Source organism: Kogia breviceps, chromosome 12, assembly GCF_026419965.1.
Source record: "Kogia breviceps isolate mKogBre1 chromosome 12, mKogBre1 haplotype 1, whole genome shotgun sequence".
Lineage (NCBI taxonomy): Eukaryota > Metazoa > Chordata > Mammalia > Artiodactyla > Physeteridae > Kogia > Kogia breviceps.
Window position 1 is genome coordinate 77640108 of NC_081321.1, and position 20767 is coordinate 77660874.

The 20767-nt window shown below is 46.0% G+C and overlaps 1 protein-coding gene across 3 annotated transcripts in view; it reads left to right on the forward strand.

Moving 5' to 3' along the window:
• PLXNC1 (plexin C1) overlaps nt 1–20767 on the forward strand; it is a 149563-nt gene that overhangs the window by 91080 nt on the left and 37716 nt on the right. For all 3 annotated transcript variants that reach the window (XM_059081250.2, XM_067009868.1, XM_067009869.1), the window contains 9 exons: nt 751–954; nt 1075–1260; nt 3847–3949; nt 7094–7195; nt 7508–7611; nt 11967–12005; nt 12216–12340; nt 13333–13531; nt 18116–18262. In XM_059081250.2, the coding sequence (XP_058937233.1) occupies nt 751–954; nt 1075–1260; nt 3847–3949; nt 7094–7195; nt 7508–7611; nt 11967–12005; nt 12216–12340; nt 13333–13531; nt 18116–18262 (1209 nt within the window). The remainder of the gene's footprint in view (nt 1–750; nt 955–1074; nt 1261–3846; nt 3950–7093; nt 7196–7507; nt 7612–11966; nt 12006–12215; nt 12341–13332; nt 13532–18115; nt 18263–20767) is intronic.

The window sequence follows — 20767 nt, forward strand, 5'->3', positions numbered from 1 at the left end:
AGTCTTAGCTGCTTTTCTTTAGAACGTTTGTCAACCTCGAATCTCCCAGCAGCTTTCTCTGTCCAACTCTCTGCACACCTGAAAATGACAGTATTTATGCTCGCTTGTTTGTTTTAAATAGCCTGTAAAGTGGGCCACCCTTTCTGCGTGGTTTTCCATCTTCATGCTCTTTCTTTCGTGGGAGCTGTGTTGTCCCTTTTACTTTTGTTTTCCTCTACCTTTTGTTAGGCCTGCAAAGCCTTTTCCTCTTGTGGTTAGTGATTTCTGCTAAAGCACAGGGGTTCGCCAACACAGAACGATTGAGCCAGCAAGACGCAAGCCTGCGGCCAGCCTTGCTGAAGACCTGGCTCCTCCCTTCCTGTAGTTTCCCAGGACTCGACCTTGATGTCTTGAAGGACACACAGGCCCACGGGTGCCGTCTTCCCCTTTCTCTAGCTGACTTCTTTTCCGAGTACCCTTTTTTCCTATTGTATCACCTTCTTCTTTCATTATTACTAATAATATTAATAATCATATTAGAATTTGTTGAGTGCTTTTTTGCATGGATATTCTCATTTAATTTAGTGAGACCTCATCTCATTTAATTTAGAGTTAATTCAAGCCCATGAGGTGGGTATGCTGTTATCCCCATTTTACAGAGGAGAAAACAGAGGCACAGAGAGGTTCAGTTGCTCAGGTCACTTAGCTCTTCAATCCCAGAGCTGCAATTCATTAATGAAGCTGTCAAAATGCTCTTTCCTTCTCCCTCAGGTCTCTGAATATTGTATGGCGACTTACTGCAGATTTTTAGCCCCCAGTTTAAAGAGTTCAAAAGGGCGTACGAATGTCACTGTGAAGCTCAGGGTCCAGGAGACCTACTTGGATTGTGGAAGCTTGCAGTACCTTGATGACCCCAGATTTACAGGGTATCGGGCTGAGCCTGAGGTGGACACAGAATTGGAAGTCAAAATTCAAGTATGTCTCTCTCATTTCGGGTGGGAGGATGTGCTCCCCTCGACAGGAAAGGTGTATTATGTTTGTGAGTTTCCACACATGCCTTGACTGACTTCTTCCTCTTCGCCTCGTTCTTCACAGAAAGAAAACGATAACTTCAACATTTCCAAGAAAGACATTGAAATTACTCTCTTCCATGGAGAAAATGAGCAATTAAATTGCAGTTTTGAAAATATTACTAGAAATCAAGATCTCACCACCATCTTTTGCAAAATTAAAGGCATCACTGCTGCAAACAGCATCGCCACCTCTTCCAAGAAAGTTCGCGTAGGTTGCCTGACAGTCCTACCCGTTAGTTTTACCTTATCTGGTGTGGGGCGGGGGGAGGGGGGGATTCCTTGGCTAAACCAGAAGCCAGAATAGAATCTTTTTTTTTTTTTTTTTTGTGGTATGCGGGCCTCTTACTGTCGTGGCCTCTCCCGTTGCGGAGCACAGGCTCCGGACGCGCAGGCTCAGTGGCCATGGCTCACGGGCCCAGCCGCTCCGCGGCATGTGGGATCCTCCCGGACCGGGGCACGAACCCGTGTCCCCTGCATCGGCAGGCGGATTCTCAACCACTGCGCCACCAGGGAAGCCCCAGAATAGAATCTTTTATGGATCTTTAGATCTTCACTTTCAGTGAAGATAAACAAAGCTGGTATTGTAGTCCCAAACGTTATTCCTCCAGGATAGCTTGCAGAACCCATCCCCGTGCCATTGGAATGCCAAAGCACTGAGCGCACCGTTGTTTATGATACTAGTGAGTCTTGATAGCTTTTGTTCTAGCCATACATTTAGACTGCAGCATCTGCAGCAGAATCTCTAGACCCATTGACGAGTGAGCTGTCATTCTTTGCCCAAATGCAGAGGTGGCATGTCTTGGCAGAAACCCAGAACGGGGGCTTCTCTGGCACACTGAAAGTGGCAGTGGAGTCTAATGGGGACCAGATAATCCATGGGTCATGGGCTGCTTCCTCCACCATGAAGTCGGACTCACTGCGTTTCATCTTTTCCCAGACATGTTTGAGGGTCCGTCCCATCACTGGTATATTTATGTCCCACAATAAAGACATGAGGCCGTGGTGAAGGGAAACATATTAGAAACCTCCATTTATAGTGTCCATGCCATAGGAGACTCTGCACAGTCTACATCCCCCCCAAAATGCTTTATGATCTAGAGTCATAAGTAATTGGGTAAAGGATGAGAAAAAAGAACATCAACTGGAAGGCAAAACAAAAAATGTGTGTGTGTCTCAGCTGCACCAGTTAATAGCTGTGCGGCCTTAGATAAGCCGGCTTTAGCTGAACCTCCCTTGGTCCGTCTGTTGTACGGTAAAGAGGGTCCTGATAATTATAAAATGAATAACAGCAACTAAACTCACAAGGGATCCCACGTGTCTGGGTAGTTGAGAAGAGCAAATGGTAGCATTCTTCATTAGGCAGGACTAGTTCCTGAGTGCCTGCACTGGGACATAGGGACATAGCAGAGAAGAAAACAGACCCGCCCCCCAAAATATCTGCCTTTAATGGATCTTACCTAAAAAGGCAGGTAGTATAGAAAATAAATTGAAGATGTGTTCGATGGTGATAACTGTTATGAAGAAAAAGGAAGCAGGAGGTGAGAGGCGGTGCTGCAAGGTTTACGATGGCAGCCAGAAAAGGGCTCCCTGTCAAGACGACATTTGAATCAGGACATCAGGGAGACGAGGGCATGAGCCGTGGGCCATCTGGGGTAGAGGGTTCTAGGCAAAGGGAACCACAGGTTGCAAAGTTCCTGTGTCAGGAGCCTCCCTGGTGCTGTTAAAGGGCAACGAGGAGACCAGTGTGGCGGTGTGGAAGGAGCAAGTGGGGGGGGGGGAGTATTCCAAGGAGGTGAGAGCATTAACAGGGAGAGCATGGAGAGCCAACTGGTGTCATTGTGAGGACTTGGCTCTGGGCTTCAGGAGTCCGCTGGAGAGCTCCAAGCAGGAGTGCCGGGAGCTTGCTTACCAACAAATGCCGGCACGTTTCATCTTCACAATAACCCTCCGAAGAGGCGCGACAGCATCCCATTTTAGAGATGGGGAAAGTGAGAACTGCACGGATGGGTGACTAACGCAAGCTCCTACAGCTGGGAAGGACAGCACGGGGAGCTCCCTGGAGGTGCAGCGGTTGGGACTCGTGTTCTCACTGCCGAGCGCCCAGGTTCATTCTCTGGACTGGGACTTAGAACCTGGGCTGTCTGGGCCTGGAGTCTGCGCTCTAGCCACTTTGCACAGATACTTCCACAGGGGCAGCCGCGGCTCCCGGGATGGTAATGTTCCTCAATGCTTATATGTATGTCAATGCAAAAATAAGGCTTGATATAGAGTTTTTCCCTTTACGAGTTTCACAAACTTTTATCATCAAAACCTAAAAGTGGAAAAGGCCCTCAGGGATCATCCTGGCAGCATTGCCAAACTGGTTTTTGCCACAGAATGCTTCCTTCAAAATAGGCCCATCAAGGAAACACAAGATGTAGAAGAAATTAAGAAGTTGGATTACTCCCTTAGTCCAGGGGTAAGAGGGTGTCTTAGCCACAGGTTACTACCTCTTTATCGCCCCCATTCCTGCAGTTGAAAACCCCCAGGGCAAAGAGGACCAAAGTGTAAAATCTGTAGGTCTAGCTCTGCAACTGACTGGAGCTGAATCTGGAAACCAAGGTACAGGGAATGCACTTGACTGGCTCAAATGCACATAGCTAACCTGCCCAGAGATGGGACTTGAACTTGGATATCCTACCTAGCTTGCCACCTCTTTTTGTATCTTGGAGAAAACCATTTGGGGGAAAAATTCGTGTACCTAGATGTGGTCCCCACCTCGACCAGGTCTAAATGACACTCTTTGTCCCCTTAGGTCAAACTGGGAAACCTGGAGCTCTACGTCGAGCGGGAATCGGTTATTTCCACTTGGTATTTTCTGATTGGGCTTCCCGTCTTGCTAGTGATTGTCATTTTTGGTAAGTGCCCTGTTTAATTTTGTCAGAGAAATTATTCCCTGCGGCCTCGGCAGCCAGGAAGGCTTTCAGCTTTCAGGGGCTGTTCGCTTCAATTAAGAATCAATGGATGAAAACCCAGATCAAAACTTTGGGAAAGGACCAATAGGTACACGTTGAGGGCTTTGTAAACATTTTTGGGGGATGCTTCATTAATACAAGGCTGGATTACAAAGATGGTTGGTATCTTGGTGTTTGAGAAATATAATCCAGTTTGCTTCCCTGAACCTGTGAATTGTGATGACAAATGTCCTGTTTACATTATTTCCTCAGAATTCCTCTGGGATTTTGGGCTCTAAGGACTTGGTCCTCTCATCCTGCCTTCTCATCCCAGCAAACCCCGCCCCTCACCCTTACCCCAGCCCTGTCTTTCCTGGCAGAACTGTGTTTTGGAAGTGTGATCTGTACCATCTATTAAAATGTTCCAAGGCTCGTCCAAGCACAGTGATCCCATGGTGGTTGATCACCGGATGAAATCTGGCCAACCAATGTGTTTTGTTTGGCCCACATAGCGTTTTTAAAAATTTGAAGTAATTGACAACATTTTAAAATTAGGTGATTCTTTAAAAATCTCTTGAAAATTTGAAAGTTCTGGATCATTGGATCCTAATTTTTCCATAACATCAGTTTGCTGGAGCTGAGGAGCAGCTACCCCTAGAGAGAGGGCAGGTGTTCACTGAGCTTTTGCCATAGTCTCCACCACTCTCTACTGTCTCCACCCGGGCCACTCACCTCATCTGAGGACCTGGTTCCTGTAGCCATTCAGTTTGTTTGTTTGTTTGTTTAATTTATTTATTTATTTATTTTTGGCTGTGTTGGGTCTTCATGTCCGTGCGAGGGCTTTCTCTAGTTGCAGCAAGCGGGGGCCACTCTTCATCGCGGTGCGCGGGCCTCTCACTGTCGCGACCTCTCTTGTGGCAGAGCACAGGCTCAGTAGTTGCGGCTCACGGGCCTAGTTGCTCCGCGGCATGTGGGATCTTCCCAGACCAGGGCTCGAACCCGTGTCCCCTGCATTGGCAGGCAGATTCTCAACCACTGTGCCACCAGGGAAGCCCCAGCCATTCAGTTTTTGACCTCTGTTTCTGAGCTGCTTTTCATTTTAAGTCTGTTTCCTCTTGTCCTCCTTAAAAAAGAGAACTCTTCTCCACAGCTATGGAGCCCATCATATTCCTTGACTTAATGCAGGCATCGCCTTTCTAATGGTTTTCGGTTAATAGTTGCTGACGTCTCCTTCCATATACTCACTCTCTCACTCACTCATTCATCCATCCCTGCATGCATTTACCTGATGTTTATTGAGCACCTGTTATGTTGCTGATAACTGTGCAAGGCTTTGGACTTAGGGACGATGAGTTCAGTCCTGGTCCTTTCTCTTGGCTGGTTCCCAGTCCAGCGAAGGAAGGATTTATGTGTATTGTTAACTAGCCTAATGGAATGAATTCATTTTGCAGAGACCCTGTTTTGTACTCTTGATGATCATTTCAGGTATTTTTTAAGCTCTCTCCAAGTTATCCCCCACTATTAATGCATCTAGAATCCAGAATTGGGCCTGATATTTTAATAAAGTCCTGGCCGGTGCTGGCTTCAAATAAGAAGATTACTTGTAAATTCGAAACGCTGAGCTTGATTTTGAGGATCTGCTGCTATCAGGCAGCTCTAAGTAGAACTGTCTCATCACGGAGTCACATCTACTTTGTGACTTCATCCCAGAAACCTCTGATCTCTTCCTGGGCTCTCTGCAACTCTTCATTCCTCTCCCTTCACTTTGTTGGTGGAGATTGTTTATGCTCTTTAAGGTGAAGTGGGCTCCATCTGACACGTCACTTTTGGTTTCATTGGTATCTGCAAAGCCGTTTAAAATTCTCCTCCCCTTGTTACCATGATTCCATGGAGGCATGTGTCCTTAGCAGCTTGAGTAAGTGTACTCTCCAGACCATCAATCACATCATTAGTGAAAACACTATACACACCTGGCCTAAGGCTGCCACCTACAAAACACCCCCTGTAGCTTCCCCTGGAGGTTTCAGCCAGGAAAAACTTACTGCTTTGTGGACATGGCCTGCTAGCTCCATTTTCAGGCAGTGAGCTGGTGCTGCCTAAAGGGTGGTCTGAGAGCCAACAGTCCCAAGTGATGCTTCTGGAAAGAGGGCTCCATAGTCAAGCAAATTTGAGAATCGCTGCCTGCTCCACCCTCTCTTGAAGATGCATGATGCACATTACGATTAAGACTGTTGACTTTATAAAGTGGTCCAGCACACAGCTGTATTGCATTTTGTTTCCTCCATCATTCACATCTAGCAGGATCCTTTTATCGTGAAATTTCTATTAAAAGAGGAAAAACTTTTGAGAATAATAATGAGAGTTGACAATTGCTACATATTCTTTTTGAAAAATAAGATCTAAATGTTTTCTGTGAGTTACTTCCTAGAATCCTGTCAGTGTCACAAGGAGGTAGGCACTTTAATAGATAAGGCAGCCAGGCACAGAGATGCTAAGGAACTTACCTGAGGTCACACAGCTAGTTAATGGCAGAGCAGGGACATGAACCCGAGTGCCGAAATTGTTCGGTTTACTGCATCTGCAGCATAGTTAGAAGCAAAATGAAGTGGAGAAAGAAGCAATATCCAGATACAAGGGTTCACTGGGGACCACTCATCCTGTCACCCCATTTGATCTATGCAAGTTTGGCTCACGTAACTCACTGTGGATCTGTGGGTTTTTTCTGCATTTAAGGCTCAACTTTATTTCTCTAGGGATGTTTAGAAGCATTAAAAAAGAACAGAACAATATTAAGTGGCCTGTGGCTGTAAGGAAACTTGGCTTGTTTCATTCCTTTTCAGCCAACTGGGATCTTTGGTTACAAGAGAAGGTTATTTGATTTAGTTTTTTACTTTGAAGATGAGTATGGGTTTTTTGGGGTTTTTCTGTTGCATTTGAGCATCTTCGTCTGTAGAGTGACCCCTCACTGGGAATCTTTCTTCTTAGAAATTCCACCTCTTCCAGGCTAGTCTTTCTCGCTCTCCCTCCACTGCCTCCTCTGTAAAGGACTGTAAAGGTTGGTTCGGTTTTCCTTTTTGTTAGTCTCATGCTGGATCTCTGTCTCCACAGCGGCTGTGGGAGTGACCAGGCACAAATCGAAGGAACTGAGTCGCAAACAGAGCCAACAGCTGGAGCTCCTGGAGAGTGAGCTCCGGAAAGAGATACGTGATGGTAGGCTCCAAAATTTTATTTGTAGAAAAACAAGCCCCCCCCGCCACCTTTTTTTTTTTTTTTTCTTTAACCCTTAAATGGAACCAGCCACAGTAATGAGAGCTGTTTGTATAATAGAAGACAACTGAACAGCAGGGTCTAGGCCTGGCTTTGTGTTTTATTTCAGCTCTTCTTTGCAGCCAACCAAGTAATTATCTACTGTTTCTTCTTTAATGAAAACCAAGGTCATACTCCGTGTTAGACAAAAACAGTGGAAGATCTTATCCATTGTTTTTTGAGTTAAAATATTGCTCTTGGGATTCTGTTTTGCAGGCTTTGCTGAGCTGCAGATGGATAAATTGGATGTGGTTGATAGTTTTGGAACTGTTCCCTTCCTTGACTACAAACATTTTGCTCTGAGAACTTTCTTCCCTGAGGTAAAAGAGCATTGATCATATTCCTAAGGTTGAGTCTTGAATAATAATGAAGGTGCTTGTTGCTACTGTCAAAAACGGTGTTTCCTTCCAAGGCAGCTGTAGATAATGTGCTTGGTACAGAATAATGGCTTAAAATCTCAGCAGAGCAGGGAGGAGGATAACTATTAATTGGATTGATTAGGGTATAAAGCAGTGATGGGTCACTGGCAATTACTCTTTGTCCAGTAACAAAAACCTAGGAGGGACACAAGTTCAGACTGATGATTTTTGCTTTATTTTACTACCAGTTTAGAACTGAATTTGTAGCTGGGAAGTGAGCTAGTTTATTTAAAAATCAATAAATTGTGGGCTGGCCAGTTTGTTGTGTTTATCTGCTTGACTTACATTGCAGCTACTAGATTATTCACTATTACTTCTCAATTGGAAATGAAGAGCACTGTTGGCCAAGAGGGAGAAAAGTAGACATGTGTAGAATCTGAGTTAATAACAGCCATTTTTAGCAATGTAGAGTTTTTTATGGTTCTCTCCGGCAGTTATTCTTCAGCTGATCGGTTTGTGTCATCCTCATTTAGTAGAAATAGCTGCATGAAATGATTGATTAATTTGTTCTGGGACTCCGAGGAGGAGTCTGCTTAACCCTTTGGGTTTTCGGTCTCACGTTCTGACACCTCCATTTTCTCACCCACTCACATAGCCTTCCTCATTTACCCTCCCAAGTCTTTGGCGAGGTACACTCATCCTCCTACCATCACCTCCAAGTCCCGATACCCCAGTTCCTCCATACTGCCCTTTTTTGTGTCCAGAACTGGTGACCACAGCAAGGCCCAACCTCTGGAACACATCGACACCAATTACATATTACATTCAAATCTAGACTTCTAAGCAAAGCCAGAAATCTCTCCAGGCCAAAAGAGAGCTTGTGTCACCTTACCGTCAGCTTCTCAGCTACATTTGGCCAGAAGCCTAGAGTTCAGAAACCCAGACACATGCAGTAAGCAATTTCCAGTTTCTCTATAATTCTAGAAGCAGACACCATGATACGTGATGCTGTGTCTGGAGGGTGGGATACCTCCATAAAACACCCACCATATTTGCTTTTTTTTTGCCCAAGCCTTAGTGTCGTAAATCAAGAAGGCTAGAAATAAGACTTTAGCTTTTTGTACTTGTGTTTTTTTTTTTAAGTTATCCTCCAAGAATAGCAGGCACCAAGGCTTGCCGTTTGCCACCTCCTTCATTTCTATGGCAGAACACTGCCTAGGGAGGGGAGTTTAATTCCCTGAATCACGATGACTGTGTGGGGCCTCAGCAAAGGTTGCACCAAGAGTCCTATTTCCCAGCTCTCTGAGATCCCCATTAAGCATTTAATAGCAATAAAAGAAGAGATTTCTACCATCTACAGGAGCGCTCTGTGGGCTTTTATAGTTAATGATTACCCTTGAGTGCTGAAGAGGGCAATCTGTGGCCTGAAAGAGAAAGTTTTCCTATCTTCGAAATTCGGTAAGCAAGAGCAAGATAGAGTGATGAATGCAAAGGAATGCTGTTGCAAGTGTTTAAAAAAAAAAAAAAAGAAAAATTCCTGGGAACAATGCTGTGTTGTCTCAGAAGAGAGAGTTGCAAGAAGGCAAACTGATTTAACTCAAGGTTATGTAGAATCTTGAGAGACAACTGGGAAAGCTATAGAAACTGATGTCAGAAGAAGACACAGGAAAAACAAGCATACATATTTATCAGAACCCTATTGAGAAGACCTAAGTTAAAACTGAATTTGTCACAGTTAAGAAAAGATCTAGAGAACAAGGGAAGATACTGCATTAGAGCAACACCAGTTGAAGTGCATTCTAGGCTGAAGGTAAGTCCTGCTGTTGGGAGGCCCTTTACTGATAGATCAGGAGCCGCATCCTCTAGGCCTGGAGGTTGGGTGGCGGAGGGAGAACTTGGGTGATCAACACCTACTCGGTAACAGTAGGCAAAGCCCAGAGGAAATGGAGGCTTCTCAGAGACCAAGGCATTACCGGTAGTTCTTTGCCCTGCTAGTTGGTTTTTGGCTTTTAAAGCCTTGCTTTTCATTATATTGGCAACTTTGTTTGTGCTGAAAATAGAAGAAATAAGGGTAAGCAGAGCACCGAACCACCTAGAGGAGAGGAATTTGAGCGAAAGGAGGAAGGAACATTGGAACCCAGGGAACCAGAGCGATATTTCCCTGTTTAAGATCAAGAATCAATCTGTTTATTTATTTTTTATTTTTTTGTTGTTGTTGTTTTTGTTTTTTTTACGGTACGCGGGCCTCTCACTGCTGTGGCCTCTCCTGTTGCGGAGCACAGGCTCCGGACGCGCAGGCCCAGCGGCCATGGCTCACGGGCCCAGCACGAGGGATCCCCCCGGACCGGGGCATGAACCCGCGTCCCCTGCATCGGCAGGTGGACCCCCAACCCGTGCGCCACCAGGGAAGCCCTGTTTATTATTTTTGAGGGTTTTTTTTAAATTAATTTTTGGCTGCGTTGCATCTTCGTTGCAGTGCATGGGGGCTTCTCATTGTGGTGGCGTCTCTTGTTGCGGAGCACGGGCTCTAGGCACATGGGCTTCAGTAGTTGTGGCTCATGGTCTCTAGAGCGCAGGCTCAGTAGTCGCGGCACACAGGCTTAGTTGCTCTGCGGCATGTGGGATCTTCCCGGACCGGGGCTTGAACCCGTGTCCCCTGCCTTGGCAGGTGGAGTCTTAACCACTACGCCACCAGGGAAGTCCTCAATTTGTTTAAATTGCCTATTGGCATAAGGTTGGTTCAGCAGAAAAATATGAGGAACTAGAAAATGCAAACCCAGGGTCTGATTTTTCTGCTTATTACCAGGAGAGAGTATGAGGTAATAGTTTGAGGTCTTCTAGTTGGGCTAACAAATTTGAAACTATAAGGCAAAAATTCTCTGCAGAAGAAATTTACTTAAATAAGATATAAAAATAGCCCAAAGTTTCAAGTATTACCACCAAAAAATTTTTAAATAACTGAATGTTTGAATTTATATTTTCATCCTGTTGACTCATTTAAAGTGTTAGCATGCTTTTTAAAATTGTCATTTAATTCCAATATGATTTATGATATTGTACATTAAAGGAAACTCAAATTTAAAAGTTTATATTCAAGAGCTACAGAGCATAACTCTTTAAAATATTTTTAGAAACCAGCAGGGCAATAGCATTGTGGTCTAGTTTGCTGTAAATTAGTGATTAAAAAAAAGAAAAACCCGGGCTTCCCTGGTGGCGCAGTGGTTGAGAATCCGCCTGCAGATGCAGGAGACACGGGTTCGTGCCCTGGTCCGGGAAGATCCCACATGCCGTGGAGCAGCTGAGCCCGTGAGCCATGGCCGCTGGGCCTGCGTGGCCGCTGGGCCTGCGCGTCCGGAGCCTGTGCTCCGCAACGGGAGAGGCCACAACAGTGAGAGGCCCGTGTGCCGCAAAAGAAAAAAGAAAAACCTGATAATGATAGCTGACATGAAGAACTTACTGTGCATTCGTTTATTTTATTTTCACACCTAACCCGTGAGGTGAGAATCATTATTGTCCCCATTTTTCAGATGAGGAAAGTCAGGCACAGAGAGGTTAAATGACTTGTCCAAAGTCATATGACCAGTAGGTGATAAAACCAGCATTGGAACCCAAGTTGTTTGACTCCAAGTTCTAGCTTTTACCCACACTTCTCCACCCCTTCCTGAATAACAGTGTGTATCGAGACAGTAAACGCTTCTAAGCTAAGACTTGTATAAACTTACCAACACAACTCAGTATTTATCCTTAGAAGGTAAATTGCTTGAGGGGTGGCCTGTACATTTGCATAATCTTTCACCACCACTTCTTTAACTTTTGAGTCAGTTCTTTTTTTTTTTTTTTTTTTTGCGGTACGCGGGCCTCTCACCGTTGTGGGCTCTCCCGTTGCGGAGCACAGGCTCCGGACGCGCAGGCTCAGTGGCCATGGCTCACGGGCCCAGCCGCTCTGCGGCACGTGGGATCTTCCCGGACCGGGGCACGAACCCGCGTCCCCTGCATCGGCAGGCGGACTCTCAACCACTGCGCCACCAGGGAAGCCCGAGTCAGTTCTTTTAAAATGTGAGATACCTTCACCTACCAAAAACGGTACTGATGCAGTGATAACTATTCTTAGAGGCTTTCAGAAGTCACTGGTGTTTCTTGAGGGCTGAACAATTATTTATTATGTAGAAGATATGCTGTGAACATAAGCCCAGGGGCTCTTCAGATTAGCAAATAGTGTCTCTACTTTATTAAAACGGACTCAGGTATTATAACAAAAATGCACTCTTCATTTCCTTTGGATGTTATGAATAATAAAAGTGTCTCCTTCCTCTCAGTCAGGTGGCTTCACACACATCTTCACTGAAGATATGCATGTAAGTCTATACGTTTTCATTTTTCGCTCATGACTGCCTGACTTTTCTAGTGTCATCATCATCTCCATTATTCCTTTGACTTGTTATTGTGGGTATTTTGGGATCACGAATTCGATATAAAATAATTCATTGTCTTGGAAAACCCACTGTGGATCTACTTTCTAACTTTAAGTTTATATATTATCTATATTATGTTATATTTTTTTTCAGAACAGAGATGCCAGCAACAAGAATGAAAGTCTCACAGCTCTGGATGCCCTAATTTGTAATAGAAGTTTCCTTGTTACTGTCATCCACACTCTTGAAAAGCAGAGGAACTTTTCAGTGAAGGACAGGTATCAGCCAATTTGTTTATATTTTGAAAGCCATTAAGTAGAAAGAATAAAAGCCGGAGCCTCTCATTTTGTTTCAGAACTACAACCCGAGCTTGGTATCTGAGAACATGCGTCTCTCCAGAGGCTGGTTGATTTGGGTCACCATGCGGTCCTGATGTTTCTTTGCATTTCAGATCACAGTGCTCTAACACAAATTCTGTTTTGAAGACACACACACATATGACACCCCTCCTCAAAAAGCACCCTAAAAAAACCCAGTACCAAGAAGACACATGAGTCCTGAGTCAAAAAGCAGAAGTGTGCTGTTTCCTATTTTGAAAAACACCCTGAAAATTCAGGGAAGACATTCACTTCTTGTTACCACTCTAGTTTAAAGTTTCAGTGCTGAAAACCATATAAAATGACCTGAAGTTAACATTGGTGTGTGGTTTTTATGGCTCGAGGACAAAGGTAGTTGAAACTTAGATGTTAAAAAAAAAAAAGCACCCACACGGCAGCATCCTGTTAGCACCACCTTGCCTGACCCCTCAAGTTTCCTTGGAAACTGCTATCAGCACCAAGCAAGCCACAGCTGATGATTAACCTGCTTAATCAAGGCTCTGGGTTTTTTTTTTTTAATATGCTTTTTTTTCTATCATCTTTTTTTCCTCTTTCAGTTTTATTGAGATAATTGACATACAGCACTGTATAGGTTTAAGATGTACAACATGAGAACCACAAATATCTCTTTTTCTGAGTCTGAGGTTTTGTTTTTTTCATATTCCACATAAAAGTGACATCATACAGTATTTGTCTTTCTCTATTTCATTTCGCATGATGCGCTCAAGGTCCATCCACGTTGCTGCAAGCAGCAGGATTTCCTTCTTTTTAGGGCTGAATAGTATTCTGTTGTACATATATATGTACCACCTTCTGATCCATTCGTCTGTTGATGGACGCTTAGGTTGCTTCCATGTCTTGGCTGTTGTAACCAAGGCTCTATTTTTAAATAGGTGTCTGTTTGCTTCCTTCTTAACCATTGCACTGCAAACTAAGCTGGTCTACCTAACCAGCATCCTCGAGGTGCTGACCAGGGACTTGATGGAGCAGTGCAGTAACATGCAGCCTAAACTCATGCTGAGACGCACAGAGTCCGTGGTGGAAAAGCTCCTCACAAACTGGATGTCCGTCTGCCTTTCTGGTTTTCTGCGGGTAAGTGTCGCATCCCTTGGTGATGTCAGAGCTAAGACTATATGGGCGGTTGTTTTTAGCAGATGCTGATGTCTTTGCCAGGATAAATCCTGAGCACACCGTGGTGTCAGCATTTAACCACTTTTAGTCTTGGTCCTTACTAGGAGCACATGGAGGGGAAAATAAAATTTGTTTCTGCTGTAACTGGCCTGGGCAAGTATAATTCATTTAGAATTTCCTCAAGTAAGACTTTTCCCTTTTTTAAAATGTTATTGTAGTGAGAACAATTAACGTGAGACCTACCCTCTTCACAGATTTTTAAGTGTACAAAACAGTGTCATCTATTGGCACAATGTCGTACAATAGATTTCTAGAACTTACCTTACATAACTGAAACTTTATACCCCTTGACTTTGGCATCCACCTTCACGTGGTTAATTAACGTGTGCTGAGTGGAGGGCATATTTCAAATACTGATGGAAACACACTGTTTGCAGGGCCTCTGAAGCATCTTGGAAATAGCCATTTACCTACCACTACGCTCTCTGTAAGCTAATTACGTTCAATTCCAACCAGTTACCCCATATGAAAGCAAGTCTCCAAAAAGCCGCCCGCCCCTTGAGTTTACTTTGCTACAGTTAAGTGAACATGGTTATAATCTAATTGAATCTTAAAATCTTTTCAAATGTGAACTTTGCACAGATTCCACTGCTTAAGAGGATGGGCCCTGGAGCCCGCTGCCCGGTTTGAATCTAGACTCCCCCGCTTACCAGAGGCCCCAAGCAGGTTTCTTGACCTGCCTGAGCCTTGGGTTTATAACCTGTAATATTGGAAGAAGAATATTTTAGGGCTGTTCTGAAGCACTGATGAGAAAATGTATACAATTGCTTGGCACTGAGTAAGCACTCCATAAATGGTGCCCATTATTATAAAATATTAGTAGGAAAAGAAGTGTATTCTGTTGAACCCAGGCTTCATTCAGCCCTCCGAGGCCCCCGGTGCAGGACGTTCTTATCCTTCTTCAATTTCACCAGCCATCCAGATTCCAGCAAAACTGCATAATTGTGTGTTTGTAGCTAGTTCTGAAATCTAATTAAAGTTTGAATAAGATACACTGCTGTGCCACAGGTTTTAACAGTGCTACTTAAGTTTAGATCCAAAAAGCAGCGCCTTAAATAGACTGTGCTTAGTTTAATGTTTAATGTAATCTTACAAGTAGATGCACAACCTTTTTTTTTTTTTAACCAACTCTTTTCTCTCCCAAGGCAATGCCCATTTATTAAGATTAATGAAATCTGCCTTCTTTACTTGGTATAAATCATCATACACTTTGGGGAGATGTGGAGCGCTTATTTCTGGGGTAAATATTTTTGGCTTCCTCCATCCTGGCTTCAGCCGCAGCTGCTTCGAAACAGAGGCAGCAGGACCCTCACCCAGTTCCTGAGTCTTAGTCTCAAAAGGCAGCTCCTGCCTCCCCACCTACCGTGCCACTGAATCAGAAGCTCAGGGTGGGGTGCAGCAGTCAACGTTTCCAAGTTCCTGCAGGTGATTCCACCCCCCTGCCTTTGAGAACCTGGGGGGAGTGAAGGAGCACCGGCCTAAGAGTCTTGGTTAGAAGCAGCAGGTTCGGGCTGTAAGTGCATCTCAGCCCCAGCTTGCTGCGTGGCTCCAGGTACGGCCCTTTCCATCCGGGCATCCGTTTTCTACCCACCAAATGAGGCGTGTGGCCAGTGGTTTTAAATCCCTTTCCAGTTCGTTCTTCTGGGACCTTGTGATTCTTCTCCTGAGCCCTCGAAGGCGGGTCAGAGCCTTGCCCTTGCTGCTCTTGGGCGTTAAAAAGGCAAGGCGTCCCCAAAATCTGCGCTCTGGGTCCAGATGGCCCCCTTGAGCAGAGGATTCCTCGTCAGGGTTTTGCAGTGCTGATCCAGGAGTGTGTTGAGCATTTGGGGTGGTGAGGGGCCCGCGTGCTCCCTGGGAGGAAGTGGCATTCAGCCCGGCGGCAATACTTTCGTTTTCGGTGGAATAATTCCCGCTGGCGCAGAGGGCCGCCCCTCCCCAACCAGGCGCCCAAGGGGTGTGGGACTCTACCCATCCTCCCAAACGTCGGCCTGGGTGCCACGAGCTCTGTGACCTCCAGGTAACTTCCTCCTCTGTGCCTCCAAGGCCCTGTGGGTCAAGTAATAATAATAACTACCATTTATTGGATGTGCCAGCCACCATGCTAAGAGCTTTGCTTCCTTTTTCTCACTGAATCGCATGAGGTGAGAACCTTTATGACCATTTTGCATACTGGGGAATTGGGGCACACAGGATAGACAAGACTTCCTCCCATAGAGGGAGATCCCATAGCTCGTGTGACAGCACCAGGGAGCTCTTAGCCACCTGGCTTAATGCTTCCCTAGGAAGGCAGCTACCTTCTTGCAGGCTTCGGGAGGGATTGGGGGCTGGAATGAGATCACAGGTGCAGAAGCCTAAGGCTCAGCCATGGTCAGAGAGTCTCGTCTCCCGAAGGAAAGGGTGGTGAAGGGGCCAAGCTTAATTCCCATCACAGGAGGGGAAGGGCAGTGTCGGTTCCATAAACGGGGCTCTGCCCCAGGCCGGCTCCCTGGGAAGCTGTGTGCACCCTGGTCTGATGCGATGCCTAAGCTGCCAGCAGCTATGACTAACTTAGAACTTGTGTTCAGTGGTGACAAAGAAACATCATGGCTCCATAGTTTCCTAAGCTGGCCGCACATCAGAATCCCCTGGCAGGTGTTAAAACTACAGATGCCCACGCCTCATCTCCAGAGATTCCGTGTCTAGAGTAGGGCCCAGACATCTGAATTCTTTATGAGAGTCCCAAGGGATTCTGGTGATGATTATCCAGGCTTAGAACCACGGGTGTGGGTAACGGTGCCAGATGAGATGTTACTAATCTGGGTCTAGCTGCACTCTTGTGGAGGATTCTTACTACAGAGCCATCGAGTCTGGAGCTGTCACTCCACACAGCCCAGAAGAGCCCACCGGCCCCCTAACGCCGACCTCTGTGGGTGCCTCCAGCCCCCTCTCAGGGGGGCTTACCCCCATCTCTGATGTGGGCTGGAAGCAAAGAGAGAAGTGAGGTTCTAGGTTTGTGGTCAGGCCATTACCTAAGGGGGTGGAGGGAGAGAGAAGAGAGCAGTGTGGTTGTGAACCTCTAAATAAAGGAAGTTTCTCATAAGAATTGAAATGTCACGTTCTAGTCCCAGCGCTCTCCCCACCTGGGAAATTTCTGAACATTCAACCCTGTCCTCCAGTAAGGAGGCGACTCCAGGATATGTCAGGAGGGGAGAGGAAAGTGATACAGGTCCCCAGTGGCAGGGAGGGCAGCAGAGGACGGACAGGAAGCCCAGGACCAGGGAGGGCTGTGCTTTTTGCAGTCAGTATAGAGGATGGTACGGGGCGGGGCGGGGTGGGATCCAGGAGACCTCAAAGACGTCTTAGCTTACCTCTTCAAGCGAAAGCAGGTGAGAGATCCAGTGGAACCCTCCTTTCCAAGCCAGATGCATTGGCTGTGAAGCTTGACTTTGTAAACTGATGCTTCAAGCCCTAGTCACGTGGCTGGCTTCTCGTCATCACTGAGGCACTTTGACTTCCTGGTTCTGGCCCTGGCTCTTCTTCCCCCTTAAATTCAGTTCCATGTCCTTTTGATCACAGAGGGTTTGTTTACTTAGCAAATACCACATGATCGATCGATGATCGTCAAGCCAGGGCGACGTGCTTTGGGAGGCGGCATGAAAGCAGGAACACACAAGCCCCCCACTCGGGCTGCCCGGGGTCCATTCAAGCCCAAAGTGGCTACAGATTTCAGGCGTTTCCATAGCAGCGGGGGTGGCCACCCCTGGTCCAGAAAAAGGTGCAGAAGGAAGTTATCAGGATGGGCCAAATGCTTGGGAAGATCCTTAGAGTAAGGGTCTGGAATCGGCTCTGGCCCAGGGGAAGGAGGTGGGGTACATGGGGGCCTGTACCAGCAAAGGCGCCCTGGTGGGACTGTGCAGGCTGGGTCTGGGAAGGACCCCGGACCGGCCGCCTCACGGTCAGGAGAGGAGGCTGCAAACTGCAACTGAAGGCCACTTCCTCCGTGAGAAGCTGTTAACACCAAAAAGCTTCTTCCTAGGTAAATGTATATAATGTTTTTCTGTTTATTCTGGTTACCAAGGCTAATCGTTCTGCTTTTTTTTTTACATGCCATTATTTTCAGCACGCTGAGAAAAAAAATGGGCAGTTAAATAGGAACGTAAAGAAAGGTTAAATCTCTACCAACTGTTCTTAGGCCAACTGATTGAGCGTTAGACTACCACAGAGAAGCTTAAGCATACAAGAATGATCAACTACTCTGTAAATGCCACGAGAGTGTGCGTGTGCATGTGCGAACACACGTGTGTGTTGGGGAGAGGAGGCAGCTTCCTGAGTTTTGCTCCTCATCCTAAGTGGAGCAAAGTGTGTTTTCTTGGGAGGTGCATGTTGATTGTTAGAAAACGCTGTCTCCTGTCTCCCGTCGTAGGGCCGTAAGCTGAAACTTTCATTCTCTGCAAAGTACAGTGGATTCTGCCGAAAGCTAACTGTCACTTTTGCGTCTTTTCCAAGGAGACGGTTGGAGAACCGTTCTATTTGCTGGTGACGACTCTGAACCAGAAGATAAACAAGGGCCCCGTCGATGTAATCACTTGCAAAGCCCTGTACACGCTTAATGAGGACTGGCTCCTGTGGCAGGTTCCGGAATTCAGCACTGTGGTGAGTTTGCGAGGAAGCCGGCGGGGTAGAGGCTGGGTTGGGAAGCGTCGCTTGAAATGATATCATTCCTACCACAGGAGGCCTCATACGTTCAGCTTATTAAAAACGGTAGTTGATAAAATATTAACACGTGTTCACATAATAGATTTTAATTACTCGGATTGGGGGAGAGAGTATTGTTAACGATGCCTGGGGTACTCCTCCATTTCCGAAGATTTTAATATCAGGATTGATTATAGCTTTCAGCATCGGCAAAGGAACTGCAAAGCACTCCCTACTCAGCACTTGTAATTGCAATCAGAATTTCTCAAACGGCTCTGCTCTGGAAGACAATGTGTGAAGATATATTTCAACCAAATTGAGGCCGTCTTATTTTAGAACGATAACACAAGACAAATTCCGCTGTGTTCCCCCTGCCACATGACGCCCTTACTTTATTTTCATGGATTAGTTACAAATGTTTGGTGTCATGCACTTAGCGTTCTGTGATCTCATCGATATTTTTAGAGGAATGCTGTAAATCACGACAGGAAGATGATTGCCTGGCTGCTGGAGGGTTTCACCCATTTAAGATCTTCCTTTTCACCCGTCCCCACTCCACCCGCCCACTCTCTCTCCCTTTCCTAAAGGAAAAGAGACCAATTTTTTTGCACATTCAGGAATTTGAGAGAGAGAGAGAGAGAGCCGAGCATGGCAAGGATCTCCAAAATTATTTAGGATTTTTTTGTGCTTTTCTGTTAACGGAGACGTGGGAAAGAGATTGCTGTATTTGGGTTTGATCTTTAGCTTTACAGAGATTCCGGGCTGCTTCACAATCTCATTAGTGGGGAATGAGGTAAAAATTACAGTGGGGATTTGGTGTTGCCCAGTAAGGGGGCTGAGGCTCCTGTGGCTTTTGCTCTGGATGGCAGGCACTACATTGTCATCCTGGAAGAATTCATCCCCTAATTGGAGAAGGCACCAGGGTGCTGTAGGCTATGTTATGGTTGTGTCCTCTGGTGGGAGAAGAGTCCCTAGATCAGCTCTTTCGAGTCCCCAGTAGCCGCTGGATGGAGCTGAGCCTCCACTGAAGATGGCACATGCTTAGCCGCCATCCACAGGGTGGGAGGCCGAGCAGAAAGTCACCAGGTCTGACTTCTGTCTGTACTGCCATCTGTATCTGAGGGGGACTGGAGTGCAGTGGTTCTCCGATGTTAGCATGCGCCAGAGTCCCCGAGAGAGAGCTTATTGAACACCCGTTGTGAGGCAGCACCCCAGGGTTTCTAATTCCGTAGGTCCGGGGTGTGGCCCAAGAATTTGCATTTCTGAAGAGCTTTCTGCAGCTGCTGCTGGTCCAGGGCCACACAGGTGGAAGTACTGATATAGTTGTTACCGAGTGTAGACTCTGGAGCCAGGGAGGTTTGAATCCTGCCTCTGCCACTGGCGAGCTGTGTGACTTTGGGCAAGTTTGGAAACCTCTCTGTGCTTCCATCTCTTCACTTGTGAAATGGGGATGATGATCATGGTACCTGCCTATCTCATGGATGTTGTGAGGATTAAGAGTTGATTTTCTGTAAAGTACTTAGACCGTTGCCGGGCACATGAGTGCCCTGTAAAGAGTTCTTAAATTTAATTCAAATCTCCTCGGGCGCTTGTTAGGTAATGCAGATCCAGATAGACCCATGCCTGGGCCTTCCGTCCGGACTGACTACGTCAGAATCTCTGGGGATAGAGCCCAGGCATGGATAGATGTTTTAATTCTAATGTGCATCCTGCAGGAAGAACCCCACTGGTACCTTGGAGAACAAAAGATGAACTTGCATCAGGGCCTATTGACTCTCCTTTTACTGATTCAGGGTCTTGTCTTCAAACCCAGGGCCTTGGTCCTAATGGAGAAGGGTGTTCGTGCTTTTACTTTGAGACATTTTAGGAGCCCCACAGGTTCCCGAAGAGAAATATTTGCAAGTGCATATAGGTCAGGGGAATCCAGCAGTGTTTCACGTTCATGAAAACACGGACCGGACAGGAAGGAGAGGAGAGCAGAAGATGGAACTGGGAGTGGGGAGGACTCAGATGCCTGGAGCAACTTTTGAGATTTGAGTCCTTTCTAATGCTTTATATCCGAACACGGTTCCCCCCTTCATTTTGAAACGTAATTTATTGCACAGTCAATTAAGACCATGTGTTTCTGATTTGTTAACACTCAGCTCATCATCAAACTGTTTCTTGATGCTGAAGACATTTGTGTCGACTCAGATTCTTTTTTCCTTTGTAGCCCCTGGGGAAAAGGTTGACGGAAAATTATGTTTTTAGAAATCCCCATAAATCTTCCTTTCCGAATACGGATTTGCCGGTAGATAGCGTTGAGACTGGGAGAGGGGTGGGCCACTTGTTTCTAGGGCCCTTGACTTTGAAATTGATTTTTAATGCCTTTCATTGGACCCGCCCCAAACGTCTTTCATGGTGGATGGTTATACTGGAAGCTCCAGAGAAGCTTGATCCGGTCTGTGCTTGTGTGACAAAATG